At 44.0% G+C, this 19,654-nt stretch overlaps 1 protein-coding gene across 1 annotated transcript; it reads left to right on the forward strand.

Annotated features, from left to right (window-relative positions):
* The first annotated feature begins 6,940 nt into the window (after window positions 1–6,940).
* Stoml3 (stomatin like 3) lies at window positions 6,941–19,120 on the forward strand. Its single transcript, XM_051157768.1, has 7 exons — window positions 6,941–6,944; window positions 10,646–10,749; window positions 10,830–10,902; window positions 14,050–14,132; window positions 15,540–15,743; window positions 17,318–17,452; window positions 18,640–19,120. The coding sequence occupies exons 1-7, from the start codon at window positions 6,941–6,943 to the stop codon at window positions 18,862–18,864; spliced, it is 828 nt and encodes a 275-aa protein (XP_051013725.1). The 3' UTR covers window positions 18,865–19,120.
* Window positions 19,121–19,654: the final 534 nt, after the last annotated feature.

A 19,654-nucleotide genomic window follows, 5' to 3' on the forward strand; every position in this document is an offset into this window, starting at 1 on the left:
CGAATTCTCCTACGGCTCTTTCTAGCTGCCCCTGGGAACAATTACTGGTTTTGTTTTGAATCTTGAACTTCCGTGAACAGCAGCTACAACATAAATGACATTTGACCGATACCGAGGGAAATGTGTTAGGAAATAAGCTAAGCTAGAACCTCTTTTTGCTTGACCACCCAGGGGCAAAGGGAGGGGTTGGCCTGGTTCTCAAAATGAACTGAATATGCCTTAGGCATGAGAAATGATGTGAACAGGAAGTTTCCTACTGCCCTTTACACCGTGTGCGTGTTATGAAGGATGATGGCAAGAGGATAGAGCAAAGGCTGAAGTCAAACAGGGATGTAAGCATCGGCAACAGGAACCTGGAGCTTTAGGGGTTTTCTTTATTTCCTGTTTTTTTGTTTTGTTTTGTTTTGTTTGTTTTATTTGTGGGATTTTCAGTGTGTCCCCTAAGCTGATCTGGAACTTTCTATGTAAAGCAAGCAGACTCCAAATCTGTGGCAATCCACTTGCCTCTGCCTCCTGGGTGCTGGAATTACATGTTTGCACTACGATGCTCAGCTCCTAAGTGTTCAAGTTTACAGAGAATAAGGGTCATGCTAGGTGAGGAAGAGAAGAGACTTGCTCAAAGTATTCATGTAACGAGTCAATCTTGGGTTCACTTGAAAACAGAAGAAAAAAGGGAGACAGTGAAGTAATCCAATACTCCTCACTTAGAGAGAAGATAATTGAGTCACAAATATGGGACTCAGCTCCCATTCCGGGTGAGGAGAGCTGCCACTTAGCAGCTCCAAATGAGATGCCACTTAAACACAACCGCTGAATGAGTCCCACTTGAATAACTTGAGGGTAAATTCTAGAGGTTTTTGTTTGTTTGCTTGGTTGGTTTGTTTTTTGTTTGTTTGTTTGTTTGTTTTGATTTTGTTTATTGAGACAGGGTTTCTCTGTGTAGTCTTGGCCATCCTTTGTAGACCAGGCTGGCCTCGAACTCACAAAGATCCTCTTGCCTGTGCCTTCCCTGTGCTGGGATTAAAGGAGTATGCCACCACATCCAGCTTAAATTTTGTTATTTTCATTCCACAGATAGAAGTTGGATACAAGGTCGCATGGCTAATGCATGACATGGCAAGAATACCTTGCCGTGCTGGAAGTGTGGGCTCCAAGCTGCTTTCTCTCCTCACCCCCTGTGTCTCTGCCATTGCTGGCATAGCTTCTCCCCAGTTGAATGAGGAAGGTATTGTGGGCTAGGCAGATACCACCTTGTATGCACTTGATTGTGTTTCTGCTGGACTCTGGTTTTCTGGGCCCAGTTGCCTTCTTTGAAATTCTGAAATTCTATATTTATTCATATGTGTGCAGAAGAGACGAGTACTTGGTAAAACTAATTGTGATGTGGGAAACTTATAAAGATGTTCCTGCTAGAATGAAAACAACTCGAGAGGTGAGAAAAGAAAACGTAGAAAGTACAAGAAGAACAGACAAAGAGCTGTTGTTTTGTCTTGTTCTGTACTTTTACACAGACGGGAGCAAACATTTATGACATCGAAGTGAGAGAGACAAGGTCTTACGATGGTACTTGGTCCTAGGAGTGTGGTCCCAGGGGGATCCTGGGCCGTGCCTTTAGTTACCTCTCTACTACCTTGATAAACACCATGACTTTACAGCTGGGAGGAAAAGGTTCATTTCATCTTATACCTCAGAGACCTGAGGGAAGTCAGGGCAGAGACTCAGCAGGAACTGAGGCAAGGACCACAGAAGAACACTGCTTAAGGGCTTGCTCTCCATGGCCCCCCTTGGCCTTCTCTCTTACACAACCAGGCAGTCTGCCTGCCCTGGAGTGGCCCCCACCACCGTGGGCTGGATCCTTCCACATCAATCATCAGTGAAGAAAATGCCTCCACAGCCTTGCCTACAGGACAATTTGACAGGCATCTTTCTCATTTGGGTGTTCTTTGTTCCCAGGCCCTAGCTATATCAAGTAGACAAAAATAAATAGATGATAGATAGATAGATAGATAGATAGATAGATAGATAGATAGATAGATAATCACTGACCAGCACAGCCAGGAAGTGGAAGCTCTGCATCTCAGAAGGAACATTACCTCTTAAGACCGTCTTTCATCATCACTTTATGTATATATTCACTGGACAAACACCTGGTGAACATCAGCTATGGCCTTTAATGCTCCAAACACCACATGGAAACCTAGTGTCAGGCAGAGGCCAGCATGCCTTTTCTTTAAAGGAGCGTATAAGACTGAACGTTCTACAGTCCATATAGGCTCTGCCACAGCCACTCAGCACTAGGGTAGTGCAAAAGTGGCCAGAGATGTTGTAAAAAGGATTGGGCATGGCTGTGCACAGACGCAGTTTATTTAACACACCCAGGTGGCAAGCTAAACCTGGCTGGTCTAAAAGAAAAAGCAGACAAAGGTCGAGTATTGTGCCGACAGTTATAAGTGCAAAAGCTGTGAGGCAAGAAGCTGCATAAAGCTCTAAAGGGAGCTGGGTGGTGGCTCATGCTTGCCATCTTAGTGCTCAGGGTAGTAGGGGAAAGGTACTGAGGCAGGAGAATTCCTGGGAGTTCAAAGCTGGCCTCGGTTAGAATGAGATCCTGTTGGAAGACAAACAACTGAAAGCCTTAGAAGGATCGATACATTGGGGGGAGGACAGTGTCAGGTAAAGAAAGGACTAGCCAGTGCTTTCAAACTACACCTGGGACATCTGTGACACTAGCCTCAGCTGTTCATCAATTTGTAGTGGGGTCATCTTAAGGATGTAACATGATTAGATTTGCATTTTGGAAGTGTTCCACCTGCTGCGTGTTGGATGAATCACATTTGCAATACTGCATGCTAATACATGAGGGCGTGCATATATGCTTGTATATCAGATAACGAGTTACTCAGGGGGCTAGTCATCTTTTATAGTAAGTAAGTGATACAAGGATCACATGACATCTTACAGGCAGCAGCCCTCGAAAGAAGGCCATCTTCTTTTGCCTTTTCTCTTTGAAGACAGTGTGAAGTCAGGGAAGGCGTTTTGTTTATGTTTCTAGGCTTCTTGCACCAGGGTTACCACGCCTCAGGGGGTGTGCCAGGAGAGGGAGCCTCCCTTTCTCTGTCTTCCTCTGCACACACCGCTGAGCTGATGCCTGCAGCCAGGCTTGGATCCTGACTCAGCACCATCTGCAAGATTTGAGAAGCATCTGGAGGATGAGATGGACTCACCTGAGAAACTGGATAAGAACAATTTAGTGGGTAGGTTCCTTTCTTCTCTTAGAATACGCACGGTTAGTCAGAGCAGGAACGGAGCGCCAAAGAGATGTGACAGGGTCACTAGTGTACCTATTGAAACAGACTTCAGCTGGGCATGCCTGTAATCCCAGCACACTGAAGGCTGAGGCAAGAAAATTGCAGTGAGTTCTCGGCTGGCCTGGGCTGTGTAGCAAGACCTTGTCTCAAGGAGAGAGAGAGAGAGAGAGGATGAGAAACAGGAGGGGAAGGATCTAATTCTGTTTAGGACCTCTCGTTTCATAGTCTGTATTTACGCTGGCTGGATTTGGTTTTGGAACGGTGACCTGCAGCTTGCTCTCTCCTTCACTCCCCGTGTGTTCAGATAGGCATTTATTTACCTTCGTATTGATGTCTTCACCTTACATCAAGGACATGATGCTGCTGACTTTCCTCTGTCTTTGAATGTATCTGGTGACGCCATGATGAAGAGAAAAGGTAGCTCCCGCTGCATAATTCCAGATGAATGGAGAGAAGTTGGGAAAGTAAGACTTAGCCTGTGAAAACAAGTACTGTGCTCAGCACTAATGAATTGGGAAGTGCTGGACTTTTTACCTCCTCAGACCTGATTGTTATGAGGGAAGTCCTCACTATCATTTTACAAGTGCAAAGGCTTGCTTCTTGGAGTGTTTAGGAACTTGTTCAAGTGAGGGTGGTGCTGTGGGGTTGGGAGGGTGTCTGTGCCTGGGATTCCAACTACTCTCTGTGACATTCACTTGCCAAAGCCCCATTTCCAGTTGGAAACTGAGAAAGAATCTGGTGTTACTAATTCAGAAAAGGAAAATAGACATTTATCCAAATTGGAAAACAGGTTTGTTTTTTTTTCTTCATGAGGTAGGCATATCAATAGTGGAACCATTTGAAAATGCCTTGTATCTCAGGCTGCCACTGAACTCCTTGCCTTCGCATCCTGAGTGTCAGAGTTGAAGGCATACAACCACTCTGCTCTTTTCTTTCTTTCATTTTTTTAAGAGTCAGAGTTTCAGTATTGTCCGTGGAATAAGGGATAGATAGGGTTTTTTTTTTAGCCAAATATGGATGAATATGGCTTGGAACTGTCCTAAATAATATGTGTCCACTGTGGAAATGGTGTTATGAAACTTTTATAGTTAGAGAGAAAAGGAAATTCCTAAATCAAGACATTTCCTAAGTGTGTTGGTGAGAACAAGGCAGGCAGCTTGCAACAGAGTAGAGGTAGACTGTATCATTCCAAAGGTTTGGCCTGATATTCACGTTGGTGTTGGGACAGTTGCAGAGCTGGCCTATAAGTTTGTGTTAAGGGGGAAGAAAGCCCAAATTAATTTTGCCTCTGCACTTGCACATCCTGGAAGTTGAAACTCTCCACAATTAAGAAACTACTCAACTAATCATCCTTATGTGGGTTTTTTGGGGCGGGCACATCATTTTACACATTGGCTGGCCATCCTCCTGTTTCAGCCTCTGCTGGTGTTCCTACTGCTACAGCTGTGTGCCATGCCTGGCCTCACCTTTTAAAACAAGTGGTTCCATAAGGAATTTTATTTCCTCTTTGGTAAGGCAAGCCGGCACTGAGCAGAGGGCACAGGCGAAGCTGCCTCATGGGGAGGCATCTTAGAGTGGCCATACTTTTTTTTTTCTTTGTAGTTTGGATCTTGTAATCAAACAATGAATTTGTATTCTTGGAGAAGAAACAGAATGAGGCTTGTGTTTCCTGTGCTTTTGAAAATGTATGTGAAATGCTATGTGGATCTTCCCCAGAGGCTTAGAAACTGTGTTGCAGGATAGTTGACCCTGCTCCAATATCGTCAGGAGAAAGTGTCATGTTACCTTGTCTTTCCAGCATCACAGTGATGCGCACACTCTCATAATGGTGAGAGAGTTGAGTAGCTGAATCTTTGCCATCACTCCATCTTGAGCCGCTGGCTTTTTGAAAGCTATGTGTGTGCTCTTTGTAACTCCAAGTACCTTAAGGGTAGGTTGGAGTCCCCCGATGTTGGGGTGACATTTACGCTGTGGCAATGTTACAAATCAGAGTTTCTCACGCCCAGAAACCCATGGCCAAACACTTGCTAGCATACCACTGCTCACTAGCTGTTGACATTCTGTCCTGCCCCTGTCTTTTTCACCAAAGAGGGACAGTTAACTGGACATAGATGTCTAAACCTCAGGTATGCCTCTCCAGACTAGCACTGGCATTTTCTTTGGTCACTTTGTAAGAAGTGTAGGTTCCCGTGTGGGGGAGGAAGAACATTTAGTAGTCGTGAGTTTTTTATTTAAACCTTTCTTGATAAAAGCATAAATATGTGTAAAAATAAGAAAACAGAATTAGGGGCTTGAGAGATGCTCAGCTGTTAAGAGCTCTCGTTGCTCTTGAAGAGAACCTGGGTTTGGTTCCCAGCCAAAATGGTGGTACACAACCATCTGTAACTCCATGCCAGAGCATCTTCTTGTCCTCTTTGGCCTTCTCTGGCCCTGCATGCACATGGTGCACATACATACACAAAGCCAAACACCCATACACATAAAGCAGCATTTTAAAAAAATCTCAAAAATAAAACAATAAAAACGTCAAAATATTTTTTAAAATTCAGAACCACTCTATTTCCACATTTGTTTTCATTTTCTTTCAGAATTATTTGTATGCATACACTTGTACTAATTGGTATCCCATTGGCTGAATAGTTGTATGCCATACCATTTTTTCCTGTTAATATCATCCTAATGATTCTTCTCATGTACTTTTATAAATTGTAAAAAATTATTCATGAGGAGGCTGGAGAAATGGCTCAGAAGTTAAGAGCACTGGCTGCTCTTCCAGAGGCCCTGAGTTCAATGCCCAGCAACCACATGGTGACTCACAACCATCTATAATGAGATCTGGTGTCCTCTTCTGATGTGCAGGCAGAACACTGTGTACGTAATGAATAACTAAATCTTTAAAAAAGATTATACATGTGAGACATACTTGCCTAGCATGCACAAAGCCCTGGGTTCAGTCCTCAGCATGTGTGAGGTACACACCAGCAACTCCATCATTTGGGGGGAGGAGGAAGGAGGATCAGAAGTCCACAAGCATCTTCAGTTACATATTAGTTTAAAGCCAGCCCAGGATAGATGAGACCCTTTCCACGGTTAATTAACAAAGTTTGCGTAACAATACAGTATTAGATGTCTGTCGGGGTGTTTGCTATTTACAGATGGAATACGTGAAACTGTTGTGAGACTATCTGAAGATAACGCTTAAGGACAGATTATCTGTGCTTGTTGGCAGCACTATTATTTCAGACAGAGAGGCCTGGAAGCATGGGAGTTTGGGGACAGCGGAGACTGATGCAAGGACACGTTCTCTCTTTATTTTCTCATAATGATATGGGGGTGAGATACAGGAAGGCAGGAACATGAAGGAGAAAATGCGATGGCTTATAGTTCTTGGGTTAATTAAGTCTCGTGAGAGACAGAACTTCCAACAGACCCATAAACCTAACCTGTGGTGCAGCATCATTCTGAGATTTCAAAGCAGGATTGAGTGGACCCTCACTCACCCATTGGCTTCTCCTGTGAGCCAGGAAGGTGGAGAGGAACAGAACACCCCTTTCAAAGCACTAAACATTTGCAGGGAAAACACAGGAAGCAGCTAAAACCCCCAATGGACTTTAGAGTACATGAGGGTGGTAGCGATGGGTGAGTGTAGGAGAAGAGAAGGCGATGTTTGAGCTGAACACTGAGGTAGATAAACATTTTAGCATGCAAGTGGGAATGAGGGTCCCAGATCTGGGTAAAGGGTGCAGCCCTGTGGAGGGCTTTCCTTGGACCCACGTTTGGCTCCCTAAGATTGTAGTGCAAACAGACCATCAAAGGCTCATCTACTGAAAGCTGGCCTCCTGATGTTCCAGAGCATGGGTACCAAACCTGGCCTGCAGAATGAGTGCCAGGCTTAGGTGCAGATGCTGCATTTGGGTCGTTTTCATGGGGCAGGGTCTGGAGAAAGGAGTGCATAAGGAGGCGCACTCATGGTGATCATCACCAACCAACTCTGATTTTAGGTTCTTTTGCTGTTGTTGTTGAGGCGGAGTGTTGCTGTGTAGCCTAGAATGAACTTCAACTCACAGACCTGGGGTTATAAGTATGAATGACTTTGCACAATTCTAAATTGGAAGTTGTAAACTTCCTTCTCCTCCTCTTCTTTCTCCCTTTTCCTCCTTTCTCCCTCTTTCTCTGTGTGTCTCTGTGTCTCTCTGTCACTCTGTGTCTGTCTGTCTCTGTCTGTCTGTCTCTCTCTCTCTCTCATTTTCCAAATGTTAGAGCCTAGAAGGATAGCTCAGTAGGTAAAATGCTTGCTGGGCAAGTGTGAGGGCACAACTCTGGATGGTGATATGGCATGTGTCCATAATCCTCTCCCAGTACTGACGGGAAGGGGCCACAGACTGGAGGATCTCTGGAGAGCAGAGATGCTGGCCTGTCAGTGTTACTGAAATGGCTCTGAGATCTGGTTTCAAAAAAAAAAAAAAAAAATAGGGAGAGAATAATAGAGAAAGTCACCAAACATCAGCATGTACAGGTATGTGCATGTACACACGCGCGCGCGTACACACACACACACACACACACACACACACACACACACACACTTGCACCCACTCAAAACCCTGAATAACTGTCAGGGTTTCACTACTCCACCGGTGGGGCTCATAATTCCTTTGCATACGTGGTAGTGACTCCTCCCAACTGGTTGTTGTTGTAGTCATGCTGCAGGTGAGCATGCACAGGTGGGGGCAGATCACGTGACTGCCGTGGCGTCTCTGGCTTTGGAGTATAGCTATCTTGAGTAGAACATGTGGCCAGCTGACCACAGGCCTGGCTCCTCAGCTCTGCTCACATCCTGTCTGCCCGTGGGCTGGATCTGCAATGGCTTTCTGTGCTTTTCTTTCTGAGTGGGTAGGGCAAGAGTTGACATTTCCATTTTCAGGACTTAGGTCTTTATTTGGATCTCCAGTCTTTATACAGTTTTAAAAAATTAAAACATGATATAAAATGACAGTGGTGCTGAGACTTAAGTGTTGAGCTTGAGAGACTAAAAATTGGAAGGGACAATGGTAGACTACGTATAAAATGGGAAATCTGTGAGCTCTGAGGCAAACAGCACAGGAAACCAAACATTATTTGTAATAGACAGCACAGGAAGCTGCCCACTCTAAGACCTGCAGGAGAACAGATTGTCACCCTAGTGACAAATACATGCATATAAATACTGAGAATCAGCCTGTAAAGGCAAACATAAATTGGTAACAATTATTTTTCTTCTCTGGATAGATGTGGAGCTGAGAAGGGCATATATAATTAGGGAGAACTTAAGGCCTAAGCTGTGACGTTTTTTAGTGAAAACTCATGTGCTGGCTGTACTAATACTAAAAACACTAGCAAATAAGATAAAACAATGATCCTGTGAGCATAAACTAATCTTATATTTTATTTAAAGCTTCGATTACATTTATTTGTTTGTTTGTGGGGGTGGGTGAGTGCATTCACATGCCACAGTGCAGAATGAGGTCAGAGGGCAATTTGCAAGAGCTCATTCTTTCTTTCTACTACACGTGTCCCAAGAATCAAACTCCGGTAACCAGGGTTGGTATAAGCGCTGTTATCCACCCACCCTGTCTCCCGGAGCCATCTCGACAGCCCCAGAGTGTCTTTTTATCCTGCACAGGAACATCAGATTCTCCTTAGAGCAGTTCCGTGGCTTGAAAGAAACAAGAGAAAGGAAGGAAAAAGAACAAAGGTTTTAATACTAAATATATCTCTAAAATGAAGATAACTTCTCCCATCAGGTCTGATACAATCTCAAGCAGGAGCTCAGGCCATGCAGAAGGAGACACATGAGCTGTAGGAGAGGAGGGATTGGTTCAGTCTCCTTACTGGGCATTGGCTACTGAATAGATCATAAATCTCTTTAACCTAGCCTGCACACTACCAGGGATTTAATCCACTCACATGCACAAAAGAGATGCTTAAAAACTTGTATCACGTCATTGTCCTTAAAAGAAAAACCCAGAACTCTCTTACATTTTCCCCAATGTATCCATGGAAGTACCAAACAGGCTTTGGCAGATGAATAATTAGGAGGCAGTGATGACCCGAGTCTCTAGCCTGGGCAGTGAGGTGGCTGGGGTTTCCAGGGTGGTGGCATCTAGCAAACACAATTAGTTCTAATGTTCAGGTGGAGGATGTGACTCAATTGGAAGAGATTAGGGCATGAGAATGGAGGTGGCCGCCAATTGAAAGGGGAGCAGACAGATGAGGACTGCAAAGGAGGTAAGATGATGACAATAAAAGATTCTAACATGAGAAGCTTGGCCAGATATGCACGCTTTAGGAACAAGAAATTACAACTGACGTGACTAAAGCCTCAAGGTGCTAAGTGGTTGAAGTAGGACTTGAAATCAGTTTCCTCTGCTGCAAAGCGATTTGACACATCTCTAGATTTTCTGTACATTAGCAAAGTGAGAATAAAGGGGTAAATACACACACACACACACACACACACACACACACACACACACACACACAGGAGAGAGAGAGAGAGAGAGAGAGAGAGAGAGAGAGAGAGAGAGAGAGAGAGAGAGAGAGAGAGAGATACACAAACACACAGACATATGGACACACACAGATACAGATACACAGATGTATACATACAGACACACAACACACACAGACACAGACACACATAGGTTAGGATCTATGTAAAAATAGTATCATTTAATCTTTATCGGATCTTCCCAAGTAGGTAACGTCTATCCCCATCCTACTGATGGAGAAGAGAGAGTTGGAAGCCTCTTTTGGAGTGGAGTGTGTAAAGCCCTGAAGGCGGCATGTGAGAGACTTTGCATAGATGCTCACTCCCAGGGGTTCTAAGATGATTCCCACGTGCCTACGACTCTCCTCTCTAGGCATAATAGCATCTTCTTCCCTACCTCAGGGCTTGTTTTGGATTTCATCTGGAGAATTCGAGGGACCCAAGAATCTGATGGTTCTGATAAGCACTGTTCATGGGCACATTCCCAGACATCTTTTCATGTTGGATAATGACAAACTATGCTGGCCTTAGGAAAACATAATAATGAGTATCACTGCTGATTGCTGAGTGGCTTTTTGGAAAGGAGAGATTGCTTTAATTTCTAGGCATGCCCCACAAGACATTCTCTGTGTGTGGTGTGTCGGGAGTAGGGGTGTGAGCTGTCTTTACCTAGACTCGTGGTGTGGGTGGATTTAGGCTTGCTTTGCCAGATTTGGGCAGTGTCAGGACACACTTCCTCCTTATCTACACCCCCTGACACCTTTGCTGAGAATCACTTGGATTACGAGCTTGCTTCTTTCTTACTTTCCAGGCACCAACAAGAACCAGCTCGGTGTGTGTGGCTGGATTCTGCTTTCCCTTTCCTTCCTGTTGATGCTCATTACCTTCCCAGTCTCAATATGGATGTGCTTGAAGGTAATGCCCTGGGAACTAAATGGGTATTTCCCTGTGAACTGGCAGACGCTAAGACTAAAGGCTCTCCCTTAATCTCTCAGATCATTAAGGAGTATGAACGTGCTGTTATCTTCAGACTGGGACGCATCCAAGCTGGTAAAGCCAAGGGACCAGGTATGGCAAAGACTATGGATATCTGTTACCACCACCAGTAGCATCTAGTCAGGATAAAAAAAAAAAAAAGATAAAAAGCTAGAGTACTTGTGTTTTAGGCAGTGGACAGAGGTTGCTCCATCTGGCTTGTGAATGGGAGAGAGCACCAGTTTGAGCATTCTGAAATATGAACCTGTTTCATTACTCACTCCTTGAGGAGTCCGATGAATGGGTCACATTGGCTGGATGTCGTTGATTCCCAGGGCTGTGGTGAGCCAGGTCCAGGGAACAAAGGAAGAGAGTAAATGGCCCACGTGAACCATTAAAGTACACACAGGGTCTAGTCAAGGAGTTGGACATTAGTATCTTGGGAAAGGGCTAATAGATATATCTTCTTGTAGTGAGCAGGTAGACCATGTAGATCATGGGACGGGGCAGTAGTCAGGTGTGACTCCCTGTGTGGAGTCCTCTAACTTTGAAAATGAAGACTCCCCCAAGGCCAATGTAGAGTTAACTATTAGTTGGCAAGTGTCCCAGTGGCTGGAGGTAAACAGGAGATTCCCAGCATCTGGTACATGACACATCATTTCTCCCCATGCTCTCTTTACAGTTCTCAGAAGTAAGAACTGTTACATACTATTCAAGTTATAAAATGGCTTTTTGGTTGGGGGTAGGGATGGGAGGTGTTGGATAATAAAGAGCGCCAGACCTTGATTCATAGCTTTTCCTAACCATAAGTTGCTTGCGTTGGTTTTGATGCATAGCAACAACAGTTTCATGTGATTGATTTTAATATTATTGATGGAGAGGGCTTTCACAAACAGTGGCCATTTGCTTTCTGTCCCCTTCCACACTTTGAGTGAAACTGTTGTCTCTCCAATCACATTGTAAGATCTAGGCTGGGGGTTAGGGACAGAAGGTAGGTGAGAGAGACTCGGTACTTGACCATGAATCATCAACACTGTGTGTTCTTAACATGTTACATTTACAAAAAAAAAAAAAAAGCTGCAAGAAATTTGCAAGGATAATTTTGTGAATGAGCCTTGACCATTTCAGATCACTTAATTTTCATCTAATTTCATAAACAGTCTAGGAGAATGAGACAGTAATTACTTTGTTATGGATGCTTTTGTACATTTATCAAGACATCAGTGCTAAAGAGTGCCAGTGGAGAGTAACCAGGCTCACTCTCCCCAGTCATACTCCTCATCTCATGGGCCCAAGGTTCTAAGTTAAAGTAAAGCTGGAGAGGGAGAAAAGCAGAACAGCCACCACTTGGAGAGCTCCAGGGGAGAATGAGTCCCTCTTAGGTGATTTCTCCCCAAAGATTTCTCTGCTAAGAGTCCCAGGATAGTAAACCCTGTCATGTGTGCCTCTGGGATGAGCGGGTTACCTCAGAACGTCATGAGGACCACAGGGAAACAAGTCAAATTGCTAACACTTCCCCCACAGACCAGCTCAGAGAACCAGTGAAGAGGAGAGAAAAGAGAGTCTTAGTGGTTCCATGGTAGAAAGAATTGAGCAAGTGGTGAACAGCTGGTTAAGGGAAACCAACAATTGGTTGAACAACTAACTATAGGAACTAGTTATTGAGGAGAGATTGAGGACAGAGACAGAGGAAAAAAGAAATACTGTGACCCAGGCACAAATTATGGTCCAAACTAAAAGGACTTGTATAGCCCAAGAAAAATTTATTTTTCTTCTGCTCTCTTTGCCTTTGTTACTTGCTTGTTTTTCTCTGTCTTGCCTGGGCCAACCCCAGCACTTTATTTAAAGTGAAGTTCAATTTTTTTTTTATTACAGATTACATCATTATTTTTTCATCTTTTACAATCAATCGAACCTTTAAAAATCAACAGAGTGTGAAAACAACTGAAAAAAGAAATACAAACAGTTCTATTTAACCTACAATAAGGCATACAGCAAAAATCAATCAATTTACAAGTGATGGTCAGCATGGCCTGGTTATTATTTCTTAAACAATACTCAGAAAAGTTTAATCATAAATTTTCCCAGGCTAAAGTCATTGTGTATACATGATTGAGATAGCAACATAGCCTGAACTAAATATTCTCAACACAGAAAAGATTCAACTTACTTCCAGTCCCAAACCAACAGGTGTGCTATCCAAGCCTAGGCTAACTGCCAAGGGGTCCTCTATTATAAAGTATCTGTAAAGCATGAAATTTCAAGCCCACCTTCTATTGCTAGCAGTATCTATCCAGGTGCTATTATATCAAAATCCTGACTTTCTTTCAAGCACTTTCTGCCTGGCTGCACACAGTCAGAGACAAAACAAGACTCTCTCCTTGTCTCAAGCCTTTGACCAGATGCCTTCTTTCAACTTCTCTGTGGGAAAAGTTTTCCAGTGTAAATTTCATTAGGACTGAGAAATACAGAAAGAAAGACAGTTTTAGGAGAAAAAGTAGATTTCAAAGTAGTTTTTAGGCAACATTACACCTGGACCATGCATAGTATTTAAGGGCAGTGGTGATCAGCTGATCTTTGGATTTTTGGATCTCAACAGCTGTTCTGGATGTCTAGTGATCATACTGGACAGTCAGAGGTCTCTAGAACTTTGTCAAACAAAGCCTTTATGACATGTACACACACACACACACACACACATTTTTCTTAAGTTTTGAGAAAACTCTAAGTTGTCCAAGCTGGCTTGGATTCCCTATGTGGCCCAGGCAGGACTTGAACATGCGAACTCCTACCTCATCTTCCTTCCCGAGTAACTGGATGGAAGACTTTAATACAGTATTCCTTTAGCATTGTTCATGGTGCTGGGACTGCTGCCAGTAGCTTATAGCCAAACCCAGACCGACTGTTTATCACTAGGAAACCAATGTCCTAAATACCCTTTTAAAATTAACCTCAAAATAAACGTTTAAATAGAAGTAGATTACCTAGAAATAAAAATTTTTAAACACGTGTGTCAGGGAACTTAGCGTTTTGCCAAATGTCCTTAATTCCTAAGTAGTTGATTTGCTTTAATTATTGAATGATCAGAATAAGTCACCTTTGCCAAAATGGATGTGCTCCTACTGAAGATCTGAGAAACGCATGTAGCACTATAAAAGTCATGCTCAACATAGCTAGAAGACGGTCTTTTTCATTCGTTTGAATAGGTCAGATTTTAAATCAAATTTTATTCTTTCAAAGGTTTGATCCTGGTCCTGCCCTGCGTTGATGTGTTTGTCAAAGTTGATCTTCGAACAGTTACTTGCAACATTCCTCCACAAGAGGTAGGAAATTAAACAACAGTTACTAGAACTAAAACTCTCCGGTTCACTGCGACATGGGCATAATTTTAGCCTACCCGGGAGAGGAAGAGGATGGCTTAATTGCCACCCCCACCGCAGGGGGCCTGCTTGAATTACTTTGGTGGCTTTGTTTTGCCAAATAAGAATGAATTGGAAGGGAAGGGTTGAAAGGCTAAAACCCTTGGGATGGTTAAGTGGAGGAAGGCCGAATATGGCAGGAAAGCGGGATGGAGACAGAGAGTCTAGCAGGGAAGGCTGAGTGGAACCTGCTGGGGGGGGTCAGGTGCTGGCTAGGCTTTTAGAAACAGCTGCACAACTTCCCTTTATTTCTGCTGTTCGTATCCGGTGTCCATTTGTGTGTTGGAACGGAACAAGTATCTGGGCAGACAGGATCAACCAAAATTTGAACTTCAAATAATTTTTGAAAGAGTAGGAACCAATGACCCAAACTAATAATTGAGTGCTAGAGAAGAGGAAGTGATATTGACCAGCATGTCGCCCTATTATAACCGAAGGCATCCAGAAAGAAAAGTAAACGCAGCAAAGATAGAGGATAGAGGACGGCTCAAGCGACAAACAGGCAGGAAAACAATCAAGGCCGAGGTGCCTATCATTCGCCATGGGCTGTCGGGAGGCATGGAGGACCAGCTTCACATGTGAGCCATCATAGACATTGTGGGGAAACTTGGAAAGGCTTTTGTGCCTCTATAGTAAACAGGTTTCAGGTGTGAGTCCCACAATCCTCCCAGAATATTATTTGCGGGTCGGAGAGGACATCACAGGGTGCAGAATGCCTGGTGCTGAGCTCAGTCTCTGTAAAGCTAAAGTATTTGCTCTACTTGAGTGTAGAATGTGGTCTCTGGTGCCATCTGTGTGTCCTAAGAAGCACTGCTTCTTCCTTTGATGAGAGCTGCACACCAAACGGACAACAGGATTCCAATTCTGTGTCTGTTTGGAGAGAGAAGACGGAGGGCTTTTCCCTGTGGGATGGAAGACATCTCTAAATCAGAGATTCTCAACCCGTGGTCGCAAGTCCTTCGGGTTGTATATCCGATATTCACATTACAATTTACAACCGTAGCAAAGTGACATTTGTAAAATAGCAATGATATAATTTTATGGTCGGAGCCACCACAACATGAGGAACTGCATTAGAGGGTGGCAGCAATAGGAAGGTTGAGGACCACTACTCTAAGCTGAAGCTACAGGGATAGGTAGGGACCAAATCTGTGCTGTCATTTAACTGTGAGATGTTGTTATTCTGAAGCCAGGATCACTAGCTTGAGCCGCCATTAAAGGCATCCTTTTATGAGGGAGGACTCCGGGGTTGACTTCCTCTTTGTCATGCAAAGTAGTACAAAGTTGTTCCACCTGGTCTCTGTTCTGCAGATCCTCACGAGAGACTCTGTGACCACCCAAGTGGATGGCGTCGTCTACTACAGAATCTACAGTGCTATCTCAGCCGTGGCCAACGTGAACGACGTTCACCAGGCCACGTTTCTGCTGGCTCAGACCACTCTGAGAAACGTCTTAGGGACACAGACCTTGTCCCAGATCTTGTCCGGACGAGAAGAGATCGCACATAGCATCCAGGTAAAGACCGAAGTACTAAGAGCCCAATCTTGAGTCCCCTCATCTCAGATCAGTGACCTCCACTATCAGTAATGCAGAGCAGAGGCTCCCAACACAGAGACAGTGGCACCCTGCTTGGACCGTCTGTCTATCACTGCAAAGTATAGATTTAAAGATTTGCATGGCAGTTGGAGAGATAGCTTGCCATTCTTGAAAATGGAGCGCTTGGGTTCTTGTAGAGGTTCTAGGTTTGACTCCCAGCACCCTAAAAGAAGTACAACCTTTATTAGGCGGCCCATGGACCACTACATTTCAGTGGAGTAAAATAGGAATGTTCATTTGAGACTGAAAATGGGGCAATATGTGGATAAGTTAAACCTCACACTATAACCGGTACCAATAATCACCCATAATAATCATTGAGTGAGTAACAAATCTGGCCTCACTGCTGCCATATTCTAGTTTATAAGTCTCATTTCTGTATTTCCTTATGTCAGTGACTTTGTGATTCTGAGCCTCCTCTCTGTAAATTAGAAGGAAAATCAACCTGAATCCTCCATGGTTTTCCGTGCAGTCTGTAAGGGAGGATGGACAAGGACTCAGCAGTTCTGCCTAAGGGCCCCCCATAGCATCAGTAAGAACTCTGGAAATTTAACAACAACCCAAAGCCAGATCTTAAGTGTCTTAGGGAGTCTCGTTAACTCGAGTCACAGCCAGCAGGAGAGAGGTCACTCTCCCATTTGGCTGTCTAACTATTCTTGTGGGGTGGTCTGTAACATGTCTTTCATAGTTTAAACTCTGCATAAAGGTCAGACTTTACAATGTACTAAAAATATGGTCTGAAAACCTCTTGCTTGCTTTAAAAGTATATATCTTACTCTTCCAAGGTAGAGAGTTCAGAAAGCAAGACAAGTATTTGTGTGTTGGGGGGGGTAGGGGGTGGGTATTCAGTAACAACCACTAGGTCATTTTTGAGCACTGGTAATATTTGCATTGCCTCGGATGCACATGGCAAAGCTGACAGGAAGCCTAGGTAGGAAAAGCTGATGCAGTTATTCATAGATGCTAAGCATACAGCCAGGACAAATCCGGGTCTGTCTGAGGAGCCCATGCACTGATGTCTGAAACACTTACTCAAATATGCAAGGACGTCCTATAATTTCTTAGGGAGGTTGTAGGGTAGATTCTTCTAGTTGACCAATACGTGATATATCAAGATATTTGTGTTTGTGGGAAAGAGATCCAGTCTCAGGTACCGCAGGTTAGCCTTGAATTCCCTACATAGCTGAGGATGATCTTGAACTTGTGATTCTCCTGCCTCTGCCTTCTAAGTGCTGAGATGACAGGCATGCACCACTATGCCCAGTTTATGTGGTTCTAAGACTCAAACCCAGGGCTTTCTGCGTGTGAGGTGAGTTCTTTACCAATAGAGCTGTTCCCTCAGCTCAAGATGTGTGCACGAAACCTTCAGGAGATAGGTTTACTTCAATTCCTAATGTGATCAATGAATTTAGAAAAGACAGCCTCCCCAGATATACCAGACACTTGGGTCAAGTCACATGCCTTCTGATCAATGTCTTTTCCTCTGGAAACAGACCTTGCTTGATGATGCCACTGAGCTATGGGGAATCCGAGTGGCCCGGGTAGAGATCAAAGATGTCCGGATTCCGGTGCAGCTGCAGAGGTCCATGGCTGCTGAGGCTGAGGCCACCCGGGAAGCCAGAGCCCGGGTAAGAAACCCTGGGTTAGCATGGAGGGGAACAAGGGTGGAGCTGAAGGGAGAATATTGTTCCAAAAGAGATTCTTTACACAAAAGCTCAGAGAGTAGAGACAGTTTTGGCATTGTAATGATGAGACTAATTTGGCAACAGAATAAGAGTCAGAGAGATGGCTCAGAGTATGTAAAAGCATTGGTCCTGCAAGCCAGACTGCCTGAGATGGATCTCTGTCACCCACAGGAAGGGAGAGCTGACTACTGAATGTTCTCAGACATCCACACACATGCTGTGGTATGCCTGCATCCCCCTGTCACACACACACATTGATAATAATAATAATAATAATAATAATAATAATAATAATAATAATAATCATTAAATAAATAAAAATATATCATCTTGAAAAAAAAATCTCAGTCCAAGGAGAATTTTGAAATCTGGATTTCTGAATATAAACAGATAGCGAAACCCCAAAGAGCCTCAAGTACATTCCCAGGTTAGATGGTAAAGTCTTCATTTGCTCAAATGTTACTGCTTTTATCGGTTTGAAAATAAAATTTGAGGACTAATAATTTGTAAACAAACAAACAAACAAAAAACATTTCTCCCCAGTGGCCTAGTCTACGTCTCTGTTGCTGTGATAAACACTACAACCAAAATGAAGTTGAGGAGCAAAGGGTTTATTTGTTTTAGCCAGGGCAGGAACTGATGCAGAGACCATGGAGCAATGCTGCTTATACTGGCTTGCTCCTCATGGCTTGTTCTCGTAGCTTTCTTATACAGCCCAGGGCCACCTGCCCAACGATGCCACTGGCTACCTTGGACTACATCCTCCCATATCAGTCATTAATGAAGAGAACACCCCCACGGACTTGCCCACAGGCAGCTTAATGGAAGAATACCTCAATTAAGGTTCCCTCTTCCCAGATGACTCAGCTTGAGTCACGTGAACATAAAAAGCCCAACCAAAACAAGACAAAATCCACAGCTAAACAGCGCACCCACTTTGTAAAACTTCTTTTTGTATTTTTTTGTTTGTTTGTTTGTTTGTTTTTTACCAAATCCTCTAGGATATGAAAATCTTTTATTTGCCAAGAAAGTGAGCAGAGAAAACACAAGTGACAAAACGAGGACACAAACCCAGAAAATGAAAGCCGCAGATACCACACAGTTGTCAACTTTTGCTTCTGTCATTTTAGGTCGTTGCTGCAGAGGGAGAAATGAATGCTTCCAAGTCCCTGAAGTCAGCCTCCATGGTGCTGGCTGAGTCCCCCGTTGCCCTCCAGCTGCGTTACCTACAGACCTTGACCACCGTGGCCACAGAGAAGAATTCCACCATTGTGTTTCCCCTGCCTATGAACATACTCGAGGGCATTGGTGGCATCAGCTATGACAACAATAAGAAGGTCAGCACTAAAGCCTGAAGTCTTCCGAGTAACCGCTGCTTCGAAAGGCCTTTCTGCACCACGGAGAGTCACCCAGCCGAGGAGAGAGAGGCCAGCACCGTATAAGCTACAGTAACCCCACAGCTAGCAGAATTCCCAGAGGGAGTTATAGACGCTACACAAACAAAAACAACGCCGAGAGCTTGTACTACATCTCGTTTAAAGGCATAACCAATATTCAATACTGTATGCAATTAGTTAGTGATTGTCCCTGACTATCAGCAGGGAGTCTCTCTGGGGCGGGGGTGGGGGGGTAGGGGAGGGTGGGTAGAGACTGTAAGCTTCCGTAACAAGAACTTCAGAGTCTAAGCCTGTATTGAAGAAGGACCCTAGATCATTTGTAAAGGAGAGAAGATCTTGCGTTTACGCTATGTGTTTGATTTACTGTTCCAATAAAATTACTTGCTTTAGCCCAAGTAGATGTAAGAAGACCTCCTCAAGCCTGAAAACTAGGACAGATTTGGAGGTAGAAAATAAGATACATCTGCAACATATCAGCGGCAGCTCAGGGCAAAGGTACCAGGTCAGGTCCAGCTCTCTTGACATCCTTCCTGTGTGTCCTGTTAAAGTGTTGGCCGTTCTCCGCATCCTCGCATGTTTGTCAGGGGCAGAGGCTCAGCCAGGCAGAGGAGCCCAGGGTAATTTGCTTATTAGTTAGACCATTTGCAGCCACTGGGGAGGTCGGTCTATGAGTTACATGTTTTTACTCGGCTTGTCCCAAGAGCCATAGTGATTAAGAGCTGTTTGTAACCTCGCCCCAGCTCAAATA

Source organism: Acomys russatus, chromosome 15, assembly GCF_903995435.1.
Source record: "Acomys russatus chromosome 15, mAcoRus1.1, whole genome shotgun sequence".
Lineage (NCBI taxonomy): Eukaryota > Metazoa > Chordata > Mammalia > Rodentia > Muridae > Acomys > Acomys russatus.